Source organism: Phodopus roborovskii, unplaced genomic scaffold (assembly GCF_943737965.1).
Source record: "Phodopus roborovskii unplaced genomic scaffold, PHOROB, whole genome shotgun sequence".
NCBI classification, from domain to species: domain Eukaryota; kingdom Metazoa; phylum Chordata; class Mammalia; order Rodentia; family Cricetidae; genus Phodopus; species Phodopus roborovskii.
In genome coordinates this window covers 984,296-1,003,339 of record NW_026126461.1, presented here as the reverse complement: position 1 = coordinate 1,003,339, position 19,044 = coordinate 984,296, and the positions used below count along the sequence as shown (strand labels likewise).

At 41.4% G+C, this 19,044-nt stretch overlaps 1 protein-coding gene across 5 annotated transcripts in view; it reads right to left on the bottom strand.

The window, feature by feature from the left end:
- Dis3l2 (DIS3 like 3'-5' exoribonuclease 2) overlaps positions 1-19,044 on the bottom strand; it is a 309,815-nt gene that overhangs the window by 81,726 nt on the left and 209,045 nt on the right. For all 5 annotated transcript variants that reach the window (XM_051190714.1, XM_051190718.1, XM_051190717.1 and 2 more), the window contains one exon: positions 1,307-1,419. In XM_051190714.1, coding sequence (XP_051046671.1) covers positions 1,307-1,419 — 113 coding nt within the window. The remainder of the gene's footprint in view (positions 1-1,306; positions 1,420-19,044) is intronic.

Genomic DNA, 19,044 nt, shown 5'->3' with positions numbered 1-19,044 from the left:
CAGAATAGAGTAAATATGGTACCTGGGTAGTCTCTGGTCCCTGAGAGCTGGGGCCAAGCAAGCTCACAGAATGCCTTGGGATGGGTTGGCAGGAGCGGGGGCAGGCATTTTACCTTGGCACAGTCCATGATCAAATACCCAAAGTCATGTTCTAGAGCATGAGATGTGGGAGGGAAGGTTCAAGCTATTGAGTTCATGGAAATCAGATAGGAAGTGAATGTCAAGACACAGCTCATAATAAGATGAGAAAAATGAGCAGAGGAACATACCGTCAGAGAACAAAAAGGCTGAAAGAATCCATGCCCTACAGTGGAGGATAGAGACAAGTCATACGCGTTCTTTTATTTACAGATATCTTCAGGGCCTATTGCAATGCCTATACATACCTAGTGCTTGGAAAATACTTGTTAAGGGATGGATCTCAAAGTTACTTGTAGGGATGTGCCAGCTACATAAGATGGAATGGATATATTTTTTCTCTCTTTCCCCCTCAACCCCGTGTGTGTGTGTGTGTGTGTGTGTGTGTGTGTGTGTGTGTATACAAGTGTGTAAAGACCAGTCACCCACATTGGTCATCTTCCTTTCCATCTTATTTTTTTGTGATAGATCTTTTCACTGAACCCCAAACTCACTGATTGGCTAGACTTGCTGGCCAGTGAGTTCTGGGGATCTCCCCCAGCTCCCACTTGTGCTAGTATTGTAAATGCACATCATTACACCCTGCTTCTATGTGGGTGCTGAGGAATCAAACTCAGGATCTTATGCTTTCATGGCAAATATTTTACTTATGGAGTCATCTCCCAGCCCTGAGGAGGGATATAATTTCTTCCTTTCATAGCTGAGGTGAGAGATGTCTAACAGCAGCAGTGTCCATCTTGGGGACTCTGTGGGCCACCTTTAAATGCAGGTCAGGACAGGCTTGGGATCCATATTTAGAATAAGGGTTAAAACAGTTTCTCAAAGGCCTATTGTATAGTTATCCAGACTATACAAAAAACAGCATCTGGTGTGAGCTGTTTCTTAGGCCCTTCTTTGGAGCAATAGTTTGAAATCTGACCTCTGTTGGAAGATTGTGACAAGAGCTACTCTGAAGATGAGGTTTGAGATGAAGACTTTGGCTTCTTTCAAGAAAATGTGCAGTAACAGAGGGCAAGCATATTCCCAGTTCCAAGCCTGTATTTTATTTAGACCTTACTAGATCGTTAAAAAGATTCAGAAAGACATGTTCTTCACAAATTAAAAACAAAGGAAGAATACTAAATGGGAACACTTGGTAAAGTCTAGGAAATGCAAAGCTGGTTTGTACCTTCTGAACCAAGTAGACACTTGTGGCTCTCTCAGCAGCCACCTGATCCAGAGACGATCCCTCCGGAACGAAGTAACTCACATCAGCGATGTGGACGCCCACTTCAAAGGTGCCTGTAAGCAGACAAGAAAGAGCATCAGCCTGGTTGGAAAGTTAGCAGAATCCGTCCTGGGGTCGTTCCCAAGGGTACCCATCACTCTCAGAGGCTTAGGCCTGAAGCATGGGCCACTGTTCTAGTCTCGCCTGCCACTTCTAGCTCCTGCGACTAGTGCTGCTGTCACTTTCCTTATCCTACCCCAGACAGATGAAGAGGTTTTTCCTGTGAACAAATGAGAGTGCCATCTTCAAAAACTATTCTCCATCTCCAAAGACTTCTTATCTCTGGGTAAACCCATCACTACATTTGTGGGTAATATGTTAATCCTTTCAGGTTACAAGAAGAGTTGGCTCCCCAAACCTTCAAGGTACTGTTTCTAGAAGCTTTGCCTTCCATCTAATTCCATTGGCCACACCCCTCAGTCAGCCCCATGTCTGGCCTGCCCATCTTGCTCCTATATCCACTCATCTAGCTCTCCAAGCTTCTGCTGTCATGCTTCTAAACATGCATTTGGCGATGCCATTTCTTAGCTCACTTCATGCCCATGCATGGCCTCACCTCACCCTACAGTGGTAACCTTGAAGCCTATCTTTCACACACTGTGGATGCAGTTGCCATGAAAACTTTTCTACTCTGAATGCATCCATCTTACTTTACCCCATTCAGAAGCTTGGCTGGCTGGTTCTTTTTGCTATGCTTGGGATATCTCAGCAGGATCCACAATCACAAACTTTTTTTTTTTTTTTTTAACCTAAAAAGGGTCTACTTAAAGAGAATCTCCTAGCAAGAAGAGGTTCTTCTGTCCTTTCTTCATTTGTCTGTTTCAACACCTATTGTGTATCCAATGACACTTATTGCAGCCTGTTCCCAGAACGCTCATCCTTGCCAGGTATCATAGCATATTTCACTGGCTTAAATGTTCCTTATCTACCTCTCTGGAGATAACAGAGTAAACAAAGCAAACAGGGCCTTTCTCGATTGTCAATGCTCAATGCCTGTAAGAGTGCCAGTGTGTAATGGGCACTCGATATTTATTGTATAGAATCAATAGTTTGCTTGTTTCTCTCTGTCCTTCCGTTCTTCCAATAGTTCAACCCCTACAAGGTCCACCAAAGAGGTAGTACCTAGGTTGGTGGAACTGTCCCTTAGAGCCACAGGAGAAGTAGTCTGAAACTTAAGACTTACTCTTAATGTCCTGTAAATAAACTTACAAATACAGAATTCCACATGAATATACATACATACATACATATATACATATATATGTACACACACATACACACACGGCTATACATACATGTAATACATACATAAATGTACTTATGTATCTGTTTACAGAAATACACCAAATGGACAGCATCTGAAGAGAATATGCTCATAAACAAGCATTAGCTTGGAGAAAGATACACTGAAGATACAAGCACAGGGTTGAAGGTGCTTAAGCTAATCACGCACCTGATGCAATCCCACTATATCCCATTCCCGTTGACAGTGACTATTCTTGGCATAGGCATTTGACCCAAACAGAATTTCTCTGAGTCTGAGGCCAACATAGACTTCATCCAAGAGGGTCTCTCCTGTGAACCCAGAAATGAGGGACAACATAAGCCTGTAGTTGCCAGGAACCACCTTCATCCACATACTCAAAGTAACATAAAAAATAACAAGTCTAAGAAATAGGGAAAAATCCAGGGTGACCTCATTTGAACTCTGGGATCCAGCTGATGTTGAACCTAGTCTATTTGTCTACTTGGCCATCCCTGAGCTAATGAATATTCTTTCAGTTCTGAGTCATTGAGAACTCATCTGATATCAAGAAACTTATTAGCATGCCCCTGTTGGCTCTTCTGGTGACCTGTGTCCTAGGGCATCAGACAGTCTTAATTCTTTTTTAAAAATTATCTTCTTATTTATGTGTATGTGTATGTATGGGTGAGGGGTGAGCATGGCATGATGTACATGTGAATGTTAGAAGAAAACTTGAAGCAATCAGTGTTTTTCTTTCACCATGTGAACCCTGGAGATTGAACTCAGATCCCCAGACTTGGGGACAGGAGACTTTACACTCTGAACTCTGAACCAGCTCACTAGCCCATCAGATATTTTATGTGGAACATTTATAGCTTTTACTGATTTCCTGTTCCTCCTTCCTAGGGGGTAATAATTCTTCCTCAGGCTTTAAAATGGGGCGCTTATAATGAAGAGTTCATGCAAGGCATAGAATTTATTCTTCAATTGTTCTGACACACAGAGATCCTCCTGCTAAGTGTTCTTTGGGCTTTTCTGCACAACCTTGAAGCATTTACAAAGAAGAAGCCAAGTCTAAAGCAGTCCGATAGCTGCAATGGGATGATGCAATGGGCTTATCTTCCACAGGGAAAAGCCTGGCTGGGGAGCTGGCCAGAGAAACCAGCCTGGGTCCAAGTTGAGCAGCCTCACTCTGATAGGCACACAGTTACATTGCTGGGTCACTGGCTGCAGTGAACACGCCTGTTATGCCTGATGCTCTAGGAACTTTACTCCAAGCAACCAAAGGCAGAAGTCTTGGATGGTTCAACTTCTAAATTCTGATATTTTAAATATTTAAAACCAGCACTTGAAGAAGGTAAAATGAAGGGTCCTCTTTTGAAGTCAGGAGTATAATATGTGGGCTTCACAGGTAAATATTGACTAAAGGAAAAGAGAGATGACTATTACATCATGATATAAACCATAATTTTAAACTTGGGCTCTGTGTTACTATACATGAACTTTCCGAACTTAGTGAAAATTGACAAACTGACAAAGAGTTCATTACAGGAGATAAAACACAGTGGAGGCCAATCTAAATATATTTGAGGGACTTGAATTTCATTCTGAATTCCCTGCAGAGCCTCTCAGCCCAGCAAAAGATATTCTCTTATTCTCTACTTTGGACTTTTTTTTAAAAAATGAAAACCCTAAATAAATATTTTATTACATATATTTTCATAATGTGAACTTGCAGAACTCTTGAGACAGTGGCACTTAAATTTTTATTCTATGAAATAAAATATGTACCTCAAAAGGTCAGGCAAGATAGCATTTGCTGTCAGAACGTTGAGGACTAGTACCATGTTTTAAAAAATGTTCCTTCTTACTGTCTACTAAAGGAATATAATGGGGCTGGAAAGATGGCTCAGAGGTTAAGGGCACTAACTGTTCTTCAGAGGACCTGGGTTCAATTCCCAGTACCCACATGGCAGCTCACAACTGTCTGTAACTCCTTTTCCAGGGGATCCGACACAGACATACATGCAGACAAAACACCAATGCACATGAAATAAAATAAATAAATTATACAAAGAATATAAAAATATAATTAAAAAAATAGTGTAGTATCTGTTGGGGCAAAGGGGACTCCCAGGAATCATGAGGAGCAATGAAGGCAGAGAGGAAGAGTTCCCCACGGTCATTCTGTACAAGTCTCTGTACAAGGTCCCACTTTGTACAGAGACTGCAAAGCTCAGAGTAATACAAACATTTCTGAAGAGAATTTCAACGTCTTCACTCATGTAAAATACTAACAGACTAGAGCCAGGGCTTAGCAACCACCTCTTCAAATCCAGTTTCTCAGCTGCTGCAACCACTTTTCAACAGTGTCCTTTCCATAGCCTCCGGGGTGGGGCTGTCCTCAAGGTGCTTGCTTGCTCTGTTCTCAAGAGCCCCACTTATGAGAAGGGGGTTTCTCTTTTTCAAAGATGTCACTAGTGTTATTATTATTATTATTATTTTTAGAGAAAAAGAGTGAATGTGAGTATGTATATATGAGTGCAGTGCTTATGAGGTCCAGAAGAGGGTGTAAAATCCCCGAGGGCAGAGGTAAAGCAGTGGTAGGCTGCCCGAGAGTCCTGAAAGGACACATGTGCTCTTAATTGCTGGGCTGTCTCTCTAGCGTCAATGAAGGGCATTCTTACATAAACCCATGATCTACAGAATGCAGCCTCTGGTTGACACCAGCATTAGGCATCCATGGCGATTCCCCCTTTTAAGGAAGACTGGGCCTAATGAAATTAGCAGATACACTGATATGACAGAGGAAAAAGCATATGGGAGAGCTGAAGTGTAATTAATGGGAAAATAGGAAAGTGTTTTGTAATCTATGACAACTACATGAACATAATGTTGGCAATGATGTCAATAATAATTCTAATCAGGGTTGGGGATGTGTCTCGATGATGTATCACTTGTTCATCATGCACAAAGCCCTGGGTTCAATCCTGTCCTTTCAAATGCTAATTAGGATAGCAGCAATGACTGCCTTTTAAAATATATCTCTGTGCCAGGGTCTCTGAGTGCAATCTAACATAGGCAACAACCATGCATGGATAAATCACCTGAGGCTAGGAGAGGCTGCAAACACTGGTCCAATGCAACCCAGCCAGGATATGATAAAGCCCAATTCCAAGCCAGCTTGACTCCTGAGCTTTTGTTCCTTTTATTCCTCCATCCACAGTCACTTCCAGGACAAGATGAAACAACCTAATTTTCTGTCTCAATGGGCCACAGCTCAAAAACCCTCCCCATCATTCATGACTCAAGGGAAGCCACATTCTTAGCTTTGGATTCAGAGGTCCTTTTGCTAGCCTTGTTCACAGCCACACCCCTGTCCCTGAAGGCTCTTTTGGCTCTTCCTGCCAAGCTCCTTAACCACTTGTAGCAGGGCCTGATTATGGAACAACCACTAAGCCATTAACTCCAGTTCTCTTTAACTAGAAGAGTAAGTCCTGGAAACCCAGGCAGCGCCTTTCTAAATCTCTGACGGTCAGCTTTAGCTGGAAGCAGATTGTCTTAACTACCAGAGGCTTGGCCACCATCAAGGACTGCCCAGGCAGGGACAGGGTGGCAGAGATGGAGGTATGGCAGTCTTCTCTTAGCTGCAGTAAGACTAGGCCCTTCCAGACTGGGGTCACTTGAGTGTGCCTGCATTGAGAATGGGCCTTGGTGACACAGGCCCTTCTAGCTCCAACAGAACATTGTTCGCAGGGAGCAACAATACGAGCTGTAATAAACTGAGTATTTGTGTCCTTTCCAAATTCACTTGTTGAACCCTAATACCCAGTGTGACAGACTAAGAAGAAGGGGCCTTTGAGAGGTGACTAGGCCATGAGGTCAGAGCCCAGACCAATGAGATTAGCATCTTCATAAAAGAGATCTCAGAGTCTGAGAATTAGATCTTAGTTGTAGAGTCCTTTCTTGAAAAGCTCAAAGCTGTAGATTTCATTCTTGAAAGAAAAACAAAACAAAACAAAAAAACAAAACAAAAAAACAAAAAAAAAAAAAAAAAAAAAACAGCCCATAGCAGTATCTGCAACAGTGCCTTGTCCCTTCTACCATATAAAGACACAGCAAAATGATGCTATCTATGCACTAGGAAGCGGGTCCTCACCAGACACTTGGGCTGTCAGTGCCTTCACCTTGACCCTCCCAGTCTCTAAAACTGACAGAGATAAGTCTCTATCATGCATGAACTATGACGTACTTTGTTCCAGCAGCCTGAACAGAAGCATGTACTGTTTGGGTCACATGCATGTGAGTGTGTGTGTGTGTGTACATGCATGCACACGTGTTCTTCCTCCTGCTCTTGCAGCTCCTGTTGTCCCTCACACTCAATCTAAGGGTAAGAAGGGGTTTCTCTGGGAGAACTGTCCTGATGACCAAGTTCCAGCACCATCCCCCCTTTCTGTGCCCTCCTAGAGCTTCTTATTACCTCTCTCCCAACACTAGTTATCACGTGCTCTTTGTCAGTTACTTCCCTACTCTGTAATCAGCTTGAAGGACAAAGAAAAAGCGCTTGGTATATAGCCAGTGTTTCATGTCAACTGAATGAACAGGAAAGTGAAAAAAGGCCCCGGGCAGGGAGGGCTGTAAACAGTAGCTGCCCATGCAGTGCCAGGTGTCCCTTGGTGGTTTGCATACAGAATACCCAGTCTGAGTCTTCATCCTTTAGGTGACTTCAAAAATCAGGACTTCCTAGTGTAATCTACTTCATCCTCAGACAGAAATGGCAAGTATGTGCTTCCCTCCCCCGCTTTCAAAGCCAAAACACATTTCCCTAGAATTTTATTTACTGCTCTAGTTCCAGTTTACAGACTCCTCAGAACAAGCCCATGTCCTTAGGGGACAAGAATCTGGCTAAGAAAAAGAGTGGAATGGGCTGGCAAAGGGTAGCCAATAGCTGTGACTGCTGCCAGCCACATGGGGCTTCTGGGACTCTTCACCTTCAGGTGAGACACCACATAGCTTGGTTTTGAATTATCTGGCAATCCTAACACTCTTTCCAAACATGCTCTTGACAACCATTACCACTCATTCAGCCATTTGACAAATGCTACCATGTATGTGTCAAATGTTTTTCCAGGGACTGGGCATATGCCTAAAGAAGATAAGCAAGGTCCTTTCTATGGAGCCTGTATTCTAGAAGAGAATGGCAGCAAGCAAATAAATAACAAGATTAAGAAGTCCACTTAAGATAGTAGAAAGTAACAGCATGAGAGAGAATGGCATGTCTTTTGAGTTTAGTTATGGTAGCTTCTCTGAGGAATACACTAAGGTTACAAGGTAAAATGGACCGTGTCAAGTGGCAGGGCATAATCAGAGCAATAAGGCCAGGGGCAAGATAAGCCTGAGGAGGCTAAGGAACAAGGCAGGGAGGAAGGAAGGATAGGAAGTAGGAACTGGTCAAGTAGCTGGGCCTGTTGGATCAGAATGGAGCATGTAGATTTTATTTTACCCAAGATCAGAAGCTACTGGAGAGAGGTAAAAGACAAACAGTATACCAGGTTCACTTCTCATTTTGCTGCTGGCCTTATATTCTGCATACCATGGGTCTACTGTTGGGGTTTATGGTGATACCAAACTGCACACAGTAACCCTAAAGAAGGTATTGATTTCTGAAGAATGGTGTTGACAGGCAAAGAAATGAACTGTTTGGTGAGTAGTTTATAGAGTAAGCACAGGCAGAGGATGAAAGCAAGCATCACCTACAGGACTCCCCTTTCCTCCAACACAGCAGATGTCGGACTTCAATGGGCTCCCATCCAACCTCTGATGGGAACGTATTGCTCTTGGGGATTACCCTCTTGACCCCATGGCCAGTGTTCCCAACCTATAAGAGAAATCTTGTCTAAGAGCTCGGAAATGATAAGCTGACCAAAGGGGCTGAGAGAACAGTCAGCAGTAGGGGCTTCACTTTGGGTAACTCATCCACCCAGGATGCAGGCCCTGGCCTGAGTTGGTCCTCCTTAACTTTTGAGACAGACTAAACATCTGAAAAACAATTGGGTTTGTATCACCTTGTGGCCACACAATAACCTCCCTCTTTTAGTTGAGACAAGCAATGTCCCGCTGACTTTGGTGGAAACACTGACAGAGCTGCTAGGTAAGAAGGACAATTCAAACTCTGACGAATTCCAGTTCCGTGTGGTATTTCGTTATGTAATGTCCTCACACAAAAGCTGACCACCGGGATGGCATGCCATGGCAGCACTCCATGGTCATGACGTGCTGAGGATTTGAGGATATTTCTTAAACTTAGAAGGAGTTGAAGTAATGAAAAATTCCAGGACACATAAATCTGAATGCAATGCAAGGTCTGTGTGCATGAGGAGGGTGTTGTCTGGCACAGTTTCTCAGGTGCCTCTCAAGGCCAAGTTTGGAAGAGTGTGCAGATTTTCTTTTTTATTTGCTACCCATCAAAGGGTTAAAGAGGACCTTTTGTTACAAATTCCTTAACTGGTGAGCTCACCTTCTGGAACTAGGCAGCTTAAAAAGGACCTTTCCCCTTCATTGTTACAAAGAGCTCTGTCAATCTGCAAGTACTCAACGAAACTGCCCACACAGCAATTTTTGTCATGTTCAATCTAATTCTCAGGAATCTCAGTTTTAAATTTATACGAACAGCATGGAAGAGGAACACCCAGGTAGTAAATTCCACGTTTTCCTTTCCAAATGACTTGAGCAATGGCCTCCTTCATTAACAGAAGGAGGATGAGGGGCTGAACATGTGAGTCTGGAACAGGCAATGTCTGGGAATTTCCAGGCGTCTCCAAAGTGAGTGAGGAAAGCCTGGGTCAGCCGGTCAGTCCTGGGACAGCACTGAACACACACTGGATCCTTCTCCAATGCCAAGACAGTGAAGCCCAGGGGTGGGGAGGGACCCTCGGCAGTAGTTACAAACTTAGAGAGTGAAAGAAAGGAGCACAAGCTAGGGCAGGGTGGGCTGCTGGGATGGAAATGGGACAGATTGGCCATGGTTTGAGGGTTGCAGAAGCAACAACAAGTTTTATTATAATAACCTGTCAGCTGGCTTTAGTGCATGCTCAAAACCCTCCACTAGCACCGCTCTCCCTGCTCCCCCAAAACAAACAGACAAACAAAAAAACAGCAAGGCTGCAACCAAGGAAAGGAAAAAAAAATCTAAGAAGGATAAAATTCAGTTAAGTAAAATTAGGTACAAGTTTTTAAAAGAAGAAAAGCCAGAGACAAAAAAAAAAAAAAAAAAAGAGACTCTAAAGAGCAGAGTGATGTCCCCAATGATGACTCGTGGACCTTGGAAAATGAGATCATTCCTGACTTCATGGTCCAATTTCTAATTGTTTTCAGAGGTATCAAGAAGAAAAACAGCAAAAACCTGGAGACCTGGCTTGAAGGTGTCTGGAGAGGGACATAGGAAGGTATTGAAGGGATTTTCTCTGAATGACAAGTCTGTGAATTTCTTCTTGCTTAAAAGTAAATTCTAAGTTTTCCATGATAAATGTCGTTCTCATTTAAGTTTTAGATCACTGACGATTTAAACACACTGACAACATACTGTACATACTTCCAATTGCTTCCACACAACTTTGAGTCTACAGCACACACACAGCTGCTCCCTGCAAGCCTTGGCAGGGGGCCATGAAATGGGTGCTGGCATACTTGACTCTTGGGGAAGGTAACAGCTACACTTTGCCAGCAGGCTCTATAAAAGGTGACCTCTGGCCCTGGGCATACCCTTTCCAAGCACAACAACTGTTTCCAAGCCAGAAGTGAGACTCCAGTTTGTATAAGCCTATGACACTTGTTGCAAGCACTTTTAAACACTTCCCTGGTGCACGAGGCTGACCCGGGCCCTCATCTTACTCTACTCTGCGGTGCAGTGAGGACTGTGTGATCCCCACTGAAAGCTCTCAACCCAGAGCTCAGCATACTCACATGGAAGTTTGACTGCAGAATTTTAGCACATTTTCATGCTTGTTTGTGGACTGATTCATCCTTCCTTATCTCCCTTCCTCCATCTTTTTATCTCCTTGCATACCCTTTCTCACGCTGTTGTTTCTGATATAAGGTCTCACTTAACCCAAGATGGCCTCAAACTCAGCTTGCTATAGCAAAGTCTGGTCTAGAATTCTGGATCCTTCTACCTCAGCTTCACAAAGGACTGGGATCACAGACAGGTTCCACCACACTCAGTCATTTACAGATATTTCTCTATTTTCTCTTAATTAACAAGACAAAATTATTAGTATCTAAAAGCAAAATTTAAAAGCTATAATTTTACACATATCTTCAAATGTCGAGTTACTGTGTTAACTGTAACTATCCACTGCTTAATTCAGTCTTAATCTTCCTTTCACTTGAAATTAACATTTCCTTTCTCACTTTGAATTCTGAGAGGTAAAAGCTCATCACCTTATATCCTAGTGATTAAAAACTTGGAAGGCCTCTTCTCTCATTACAGAGATACTTTTTGTTTTGTTTTGTTTTTTTGGCTATTTCTAGTGATATTAAATAACTTTTTGGATCTAGTTACTCAATTTCATTCATTCATTCATTCCCTTCTTTGCATTAAGGAAAAACCATTTTCTAATTTCACAGTAGACAAAAGTTATATTTAAATTTATGCATGCAAAAGATGTAAACCTGCTATAAGAATAGTTTATCAACTCCTCACCTCTCCCCCCCCACCCTGTCTCTGTGTGTACACCAAATAAACCCTTTGTTCTGTGTCACCTTGGTGGACAGGGTTTCCTGGGGATCTGCCTGCCTCTGGTTCCCAGTGTTGGGATTAAAGGCATGTACCACCACAGTGGACATAATCTCTTAAATATCATGCTTTTCATGCCTAGCTTAGGAAATCTTTGGCTCCCTTAAGGATGTGAAATTATCATTCTACCATCTTCTTGCTGTATTAATGATTTACCATTTCCATGTAGGTCATGAGTCACATGGGGTTCATTTTTATGTATAGCGTAAAACATGGATCAAAACTCACTTTTTTCCTATATAGGCTACTCCCTTGATTTAGGACTACTTATCAATAAAACCTTCTCTTCATTATACTGCAGTGACATCTGAGATGAAAACCAGATTGCACATCGATATATGTGGGTACTTTTCTATTCTGTTCACAACTCAGCTTCTGAACAGCAGCTGCAATTTGTTTATGTAGTACAACTCCTAGCATAATTCCAGGTTGTTTTAATCTTTCCAATTTTGTATTAATATTAATTAATTATACTCATTGAACACTTACTGTCTATATGGCACAGTTCTAAGTGTCAGGGATTCCAGGGATTATTTAATTTAATTTCCAGCAATTCTGAGTTAGATATTACCCTTGTTTCAAAGATGAGAGTATGGGGTTAAGAGCTACTCTTTTCCTTTGGAATAAAAATGCTGTTCTTTTCTTATTTGGTTACAGGAGCTATCACTATTTTCTTTAAAAATGTTTCTTTCTTGATTTACTTATTGTGTAGGTGTACACTCCTGTCCTCAGACCATGGCATACCTGTGCAGTTCAATGGACAATTTTCACCATGTATGAGTTCTGGAGCTATAACTCACTCAGGTCATTAGGCTTGGCAGCAAGTGCCTTTACCAGATGACCCATCTTACTGTCTTTTTTTTTTTTTTTTTCCCTTTTTTTCTTTTTTGAGACAAGATTACATAGGTAATCCAGGCTGGCTTCCACATCTAATCCTCTTTCCTTCACCTCCTGGAACTGCAGGAATGTACCACAATGTCCAGCTTGTAGTTTTGTGTAAGGCATCAGTAGAATATATTACAGCTAGCACAGTTAAAATGTGATCCTAGTTTTTTTTTTTTTTTTTTTTTTTTTTTTTTTTGCAACAACAGATATAAAGGGGGCATACTTCTTTTTGTTTTTCACATACTTACAATTTGCAACTGGTAGAAACTTGCAACAATGTCTAGTTTGAACCACTGGTTTTTTTTTTTCTTGCTGAGGAAAGAATTTCAGGGAATAATAGAGACAGGCATAAGCTTCCAGAGGCAGCAGAGGCAAAGACAAGGTGTGATGCCCGTTCTTCTCCTACCCAGAGCTCCTTTGGCACATTGAAATTGTCTCTTACCATGCAATGGGAATGTTGGGTCACTGGGCCTCCCCACTGGCTTCCAGGTCTACCTTGGTGCCAGAGGCTTGAGGATGCCTGACTAGTGGGTGCCAGATTATCTTGGCTTTAATGAGAAAGGAAACTGGAACCAATCAGCAGAGCTGGAACCAGATGAACAGGCTGGGGTCCAAATTTGGTTTAACAAGGTGCACTGAGACATCCATGAAAAAAAAAAAGAGAATTTCCAAAGGCCGGACCCCACAGAAATCAGGCTAGCAAGATTTGAATGGAACATAGGAATAAGACTTAGAGGGGTGGAGCTGTCTCTCCACTTAATCTTTCCACTTATATCCTCTCCTCAAAACAGGAGCGCATTGGCACGTATCCCAGAAGCCCACTTTCATGCCAAAGCCCTTGCGTGGCTATTCAGTTATTTGGATATTTTGAGTCAAGGTACAACTAAGTAAAGAAAAGAAACAAAGAAAAAGAAGATTATCCATCAAGAACAGTTAGAGTTGTTCATCACCAGTGCCCCAGATGAATGGAGAAGATGTGCATTTCCTTCTGAGCTGATGGACCTAAAGAATTTTCCATTGCTCCAAATTAAGGTTTGTCTGTGATGGAGTACTTGAGCTGCCTGTGATTTGCCTGAGGTCAGAATGCCCTCAGACATAAGAGACTTCAAGGGTAAGGGTGTGTGTGTGTGTGTGTGTGTGTGTGTGTGTGTGTGTGTGTGTGTGTGTGTGTGTAACAATGTTTCAAAACTATGATTAGAAATGATTTGCCATGGAAGAGGTGTAGGAGGGACAGCATTCAAAGCACAAGGCACCATGAAGATGTCAGAGACAGAGTCCAGAAGTGTATCTGAGTGGAAAATTGCCCTCAAGTGGAAATTTTCCCTTCCAAAATCTATTGAAGAATGAATAAGGTTCCCTTCTCAACACAAAGAACAGATACTATATATAGTTCTGGTGAAATTAAAGGTACATGTAGGTCTTATTTTTTAAAGATATATATGGCACATTTTCAACAGATGACAGATTAAACTTTCCTAATTAGGTGTGAGTAACCTATGAGTACAGTATGCAATTTTCAAGAAAGCACCCTATTGAATCATAGCATTAGGATTCTGTTCATGAAAGTGGGTGGACCAGGGTAAAGAATAACCTATGGTCTAAGAGCTTATGGATGACTGATTCTGAGGGTTCAAACCACGGAATTATGCCTGATATACAAATGCCACAAGGCCTGGAAGGCCCATATGGGAGAATCATAACAAGGCCGATAGCCAAAAAGTCAAGAAAAAAAGGTAACTCCAGATGAAAACAGCCAGGGGCAGGGGTGGTCAGGTACTAAGACAGCCAGCAGGTAACCAAAACTGACTTTGAAGGGCCTGAATGTTCAAATTCCGTTTGCATACAGTCTATGCATATCCTCATTTAAAATAATCTCTAGGTACTTAAAAAACCCAATATGATATAAATGCTTTGTAAACAGTTATTTGATTCTATTGTTTAGGGAATAATGACAAGGGGAAAGTCCACATGTTCAGTGTCGATTCAACTTTGAAAAGCATCTTTACATCTGTGCTGGGTGAGCTACTGGATGAGAATCTGACAAATGGAGGTTGAGATGCACATATATCTGCCCCCCAGTGAGCCACCTTTGCAGACACTGTAAGATCAGCCCATACCGTAGTGCTGAGAAAGGCTGACTGGAAAGCTTGTTCCCTACTCTGTGAACTGTGACAAAAGCCTGGGGCCCCCCTTTCTATCCAGTGTCAACAGAGCTGGTGAGAGGGCAAGGGGTGTGTAGCTTCCAGGCTTGGTAAGATACAATGTTCATGGTGGCAGGAGCACAAGGAACTGTGGTTTCTTTCAAGCTGCTGATGTAGCAGAGGATGCTGTGGACACAGCCTTTTCCACACGGCACAACCAGATGACCCTGCTTCTCTCACACTGCCAAGGAAGTATGCTCACAAGATAATTCATTTATTGTGGTTTGTAGAGCAGGCACAGGCACAGGAATATTCTTCCCCAAAAGGAATGAGCCTCCTTAGTGGTATTCTTCCCAGGAAGGGAGGGTCAAGTCCTGAGATTGACTTTCCACAAAAGTCACCTAAGGTCTAGACTTTTAAGGGACAGATATCAAGGTATGGGTGCTTACAGTGTGGGAGCAGGTAGAGGTCCAAGTAAGTGCACCTAGATTTAGATACAGTGGACAGTAAGCCACTGCCTTCCTTAACTGCCTCCAGACGTGCAGGAGCTACTAAGCAAAGCTTATTGCTCCCCCCACCTCCCGAAGCAAAGTACTAGCAAGTACTGTCAGCAACCAAAGTCAGCAAGCAAAAGAACATGAGCATGCCCACAGGAAACAGGTGTTGGATCAGCTGTCTGTCCACCTTTCTCCATAGATGGCTTGTGGGTATCTAGGTTTTTCCTGTCCCTTGTAGAAATGGCTTCTAAACAACCCTGGGTTCTCTTGTGGGGAACCAGGACAGCACAAGGCACATTCCTGAGTTAAGTGGCTCCTGCAGTTTCAGAAAAGTAACAAGTGGAAACCCCAAGGCCTAAAACAGGAACATTAGGTGCTATGTAGAAAGCTGTGATGGATTAAATAGCCACCAAGACCTAGGTAGCTTATATCCCTCGAGGCACATTGGAGGACCACATTAAATACACCCTGAATTGTGCTATTCATCTGGTTGATCTTTAAGTGGACCGAAGAAGAGAAGGAAACATGTCATAGCTAAACTTTAATTTTTGTTAATTTGGCAATTGTATAATGAGAAATGTATATGAAATATCCAAACTTGTTGATTTTTTTGTTGTTATTGATGAACTTTTCTTAACATACGTTTTATAATTAGAAAATGAATAATGGTCTAAGCATCTGATTGTATGGTGCTGATGATTTTTGAAATGTGTTTAATTTCCTTTTAAAAAACCAGTATCTACAAGTGTTTTCTATGTGTTAAAGAATGACAATGCAGCTGGGCACTGTTGGCACACACCTTTAATCCCAGCACTCAGGAAGCAGAGGCAGGCAGATCTCTGTGAGTTTGAGGCCAGCCTGGTCTACAAAGCAAGTTCCAAAGCTACACAGAGAAACCCCATCTCAAAAAATCAAATCAAAACAAAGAATGACGTAGGAGCCAGCAGCTTCTGACAGTTGCCATGTACGCCGGGCCACGTGCTCCTCTCTGTCCCTGAGCCCTCTGGGGCTACTGATTGTCTTTACTCTGCTGGTCCCCATACTGTGTACAGACAGTGAAGAATGGAGAAGTCAGTTCGCAGCATGAACACATAACAAGAATGTTAAAGAAGGAAAGTCTATGCTGGCTGAGGCAACCAGGAGGGAGGAGCAGGCAAGATGTTACTGCTTTGATAGCTGCTGTAACAGCCCAATTCTAAGACAATTTTAATCTTTTGAAAATCCATCTCAACTAATGGCTAGAAAATATACATCAGATCAAATTATGTGTTTTTTTTTTTACATTTCTGGTCACAGAGTAGCTGATGAAGTTAGGTTTAAATTCATCTTAGTTGCTATAGTGCTCTCAAAACAAAGAAGGCTATCAGCTAACTCTCTGATTTTATTTAAAAACTATTCTTCATCATTTGTGCTTCCTGTGAGCATTTTTTTCATGTGCTTATTTATACTATTTTAATAATAGCAATGTCTCAGGATTATGGATTTTCATTTCTTATTTTTGTAAAAGAGTTCAAGATTCCAACCCGTTAAGTAAATTTGGGGTTCAAATGTAAAGGAACTGTTCATGTAGTCAGTTCCTATATAAGGCGTTCAGAAAACAAACTCACAAAGTGGATGCCTAGTGATGTTCTAAACATGTATCAAACAATCAACCATTTCCTGCAGAAAGATGAAATGTGGTCATTGCTTTATTACAGCTTCTGCAAAGTCATACAACAGAGCATAGCCTTTGTTCCCAAGGGTCAGGCTGGGGCACAAGGAATTCAGAGTCTGGCAGAATTATCAGCTTCTTATGACACAATCGGCATGGCAGGGGCCACAGCTATTGACTACTGCGTCTTATGATTGGTGATGTAGTGACACTCATCATTAAGCTGACACTAGCCACATTCCTGGCAAAGAAGCTCAAACCTATGTGCTAGACTTTTATTAGTATGATTCAGGTCTCAGTTTGGTAACACTTCAAGGGCTTTTTGTTTTGTGTCTTGGACTAATTGCAAAGTTAGTAGAGTAAAAAAGGAAAAATCTAATGGTTAAATTTCCCATTTGTATTTTATTTTCTTTAATACTTTCTCATAGTTATCTTTAATATATTTAAAAATCACTGTACCTTGCACAGAAAATAACAACTGCATCTTATATTTAAGAAGCACAATATGCATTCTCTAATTGTAAATACTGCGTATTAGATAAGCTTGTAAGAGCAGATACTAGCTGTGTGGATTAAATTTTCTATAATTTTACCTATCTTCTGGTCTGTTTAAAGTATCATTTCCTGATAAAGATATATGAAATTAACCCACAGCAATAAAAAAAATGTATCAACTCATCTTTGTATTTCTGTCATTTTGCTTTATATATTTTTAAGAAAACTGAATTATGTGTTTGGCATTGTTATATTTTCTTGAATTGGTCCTTTGTGACCATAATTTATTGAATCTTTACATGTAGTAATGCTTTCTACATTAAAACCTGTTTAATTTATCCATGTCAGAGCTAGCAGAGGCTGCTGTTACAGTATTCCCAAAAGAGTAAGCAAATGAAATGTGTGTGAATTACATGTACTCTTATATTAAAATGTATTTCTAAGAGCACCTAAATTTTTGCTTGTATATATCTTGATGATTCTATTTTTTGTTTGTTTGTTTGTTTGTTTTTTGAGACAGGGTTTCTCTGTAGCTTTGGAACCTGTCCTGGAACTTACTCTGTAGACCAGGCTGGCCTCGAACTCACAGAGATCCGCCTGCCTCTGCCTCCCGAGCGCTGGGATTAAAGGTGTGCACCACCAGTACCTGGAATGTGATAACTACTTTTAAAAATAAAAATTTAAGGTATCTTTTAGAAAAGATTTGTTATTACTTTTAGTTATATGTACACGCATGTGTCTGTGTGTGGATGTGTGTGTGCAAGTGAGTACAGGCACCTGTGGTAACTGGCTCCTCTGGGGTTGGTGTCACAAGCATCTTGTAAGTTGTCTGACAAGGCTGCTGGGAAGAGAACCTGAGTCTCTGTAAGAGCAGGACATCTTTATTGCTGAGTCATCTCTAAAGTCCCTAAAACATCTTTTAAAAACTTTTAAGTCTCAAATATAGGTCTTAAAATGTATATAAAAGCATAAGAAGACAAACTTCTGATGCACGCATATACTCAGGGAACTTTATTTTGCTTGATGTTGATAATGACAGAAAGACTTTAGTTGAACTTCATATTGTGAAAATGGCCAAACAAGGAAAAGCCCTGTAACTACAAAAAACTTTATAAATAATTAAACTATCAAATGAGAGGGTTTTTAAAGTCCTTTTTTTATTAATTTACTTTTTACATTCCAATCCCAGTTCCCCCTTCCTCCTCTCTTCCTGCTCCCCCCACTTCCCATCTGCTCCTCAGAGAGGATAAGGTCTTCCCTAGGAAGTCTACTAAGTCTGTCCCATCGTCTCACTGAGGCAGGCCCAAGGTTCCTCCCCATTCTCCACTCCCCAGTGTCTAGGGTATCTCTCCATATAGAATTGGCTCCACTAAGTCAGTTTGTGCATTAGTGTGAGATCGTGGATCCACTGCCAATGACCTCATATGTCGTTCCAGCTGCACCACTGCCAACTATATTAAGGGAGTCTAGTTGGGTCTTATGTAGTTTCTCCATTTGTCAGACCAGAGTCAGTGACCTCTCACTAGCTTGGGGCAGCTGATGCATTTAAAAAAAAAAAAACAAAACTTTCCCATGTTAAGAATGGGGAATATTATGATGCAGGGAGTTAAGACTCTATGGTTCCACAATGAATGGTTTGAAATTGGAGAAAAAATAAATGGAATAATCAACATAGCTGGGACTGACATAATGTCGATTATAATTATTACCAGTTTGGTAATTCATATTTTATCCTTAAAAAAGTGGTTTGATATCTGTGCCAAATATGAAAAATTGACTGCTAAGGTACAAGCCTTAGAAAGACCTACTAATGAAATTAAGAAAAATATTCACATACAGACAGAGGAGTTTAGAGCAGAACCTACTGCACCATTGCATGATGAAACTAAATAGGAGCAACCCAGGTTGTAAGAAAATCAACCTTAATTTA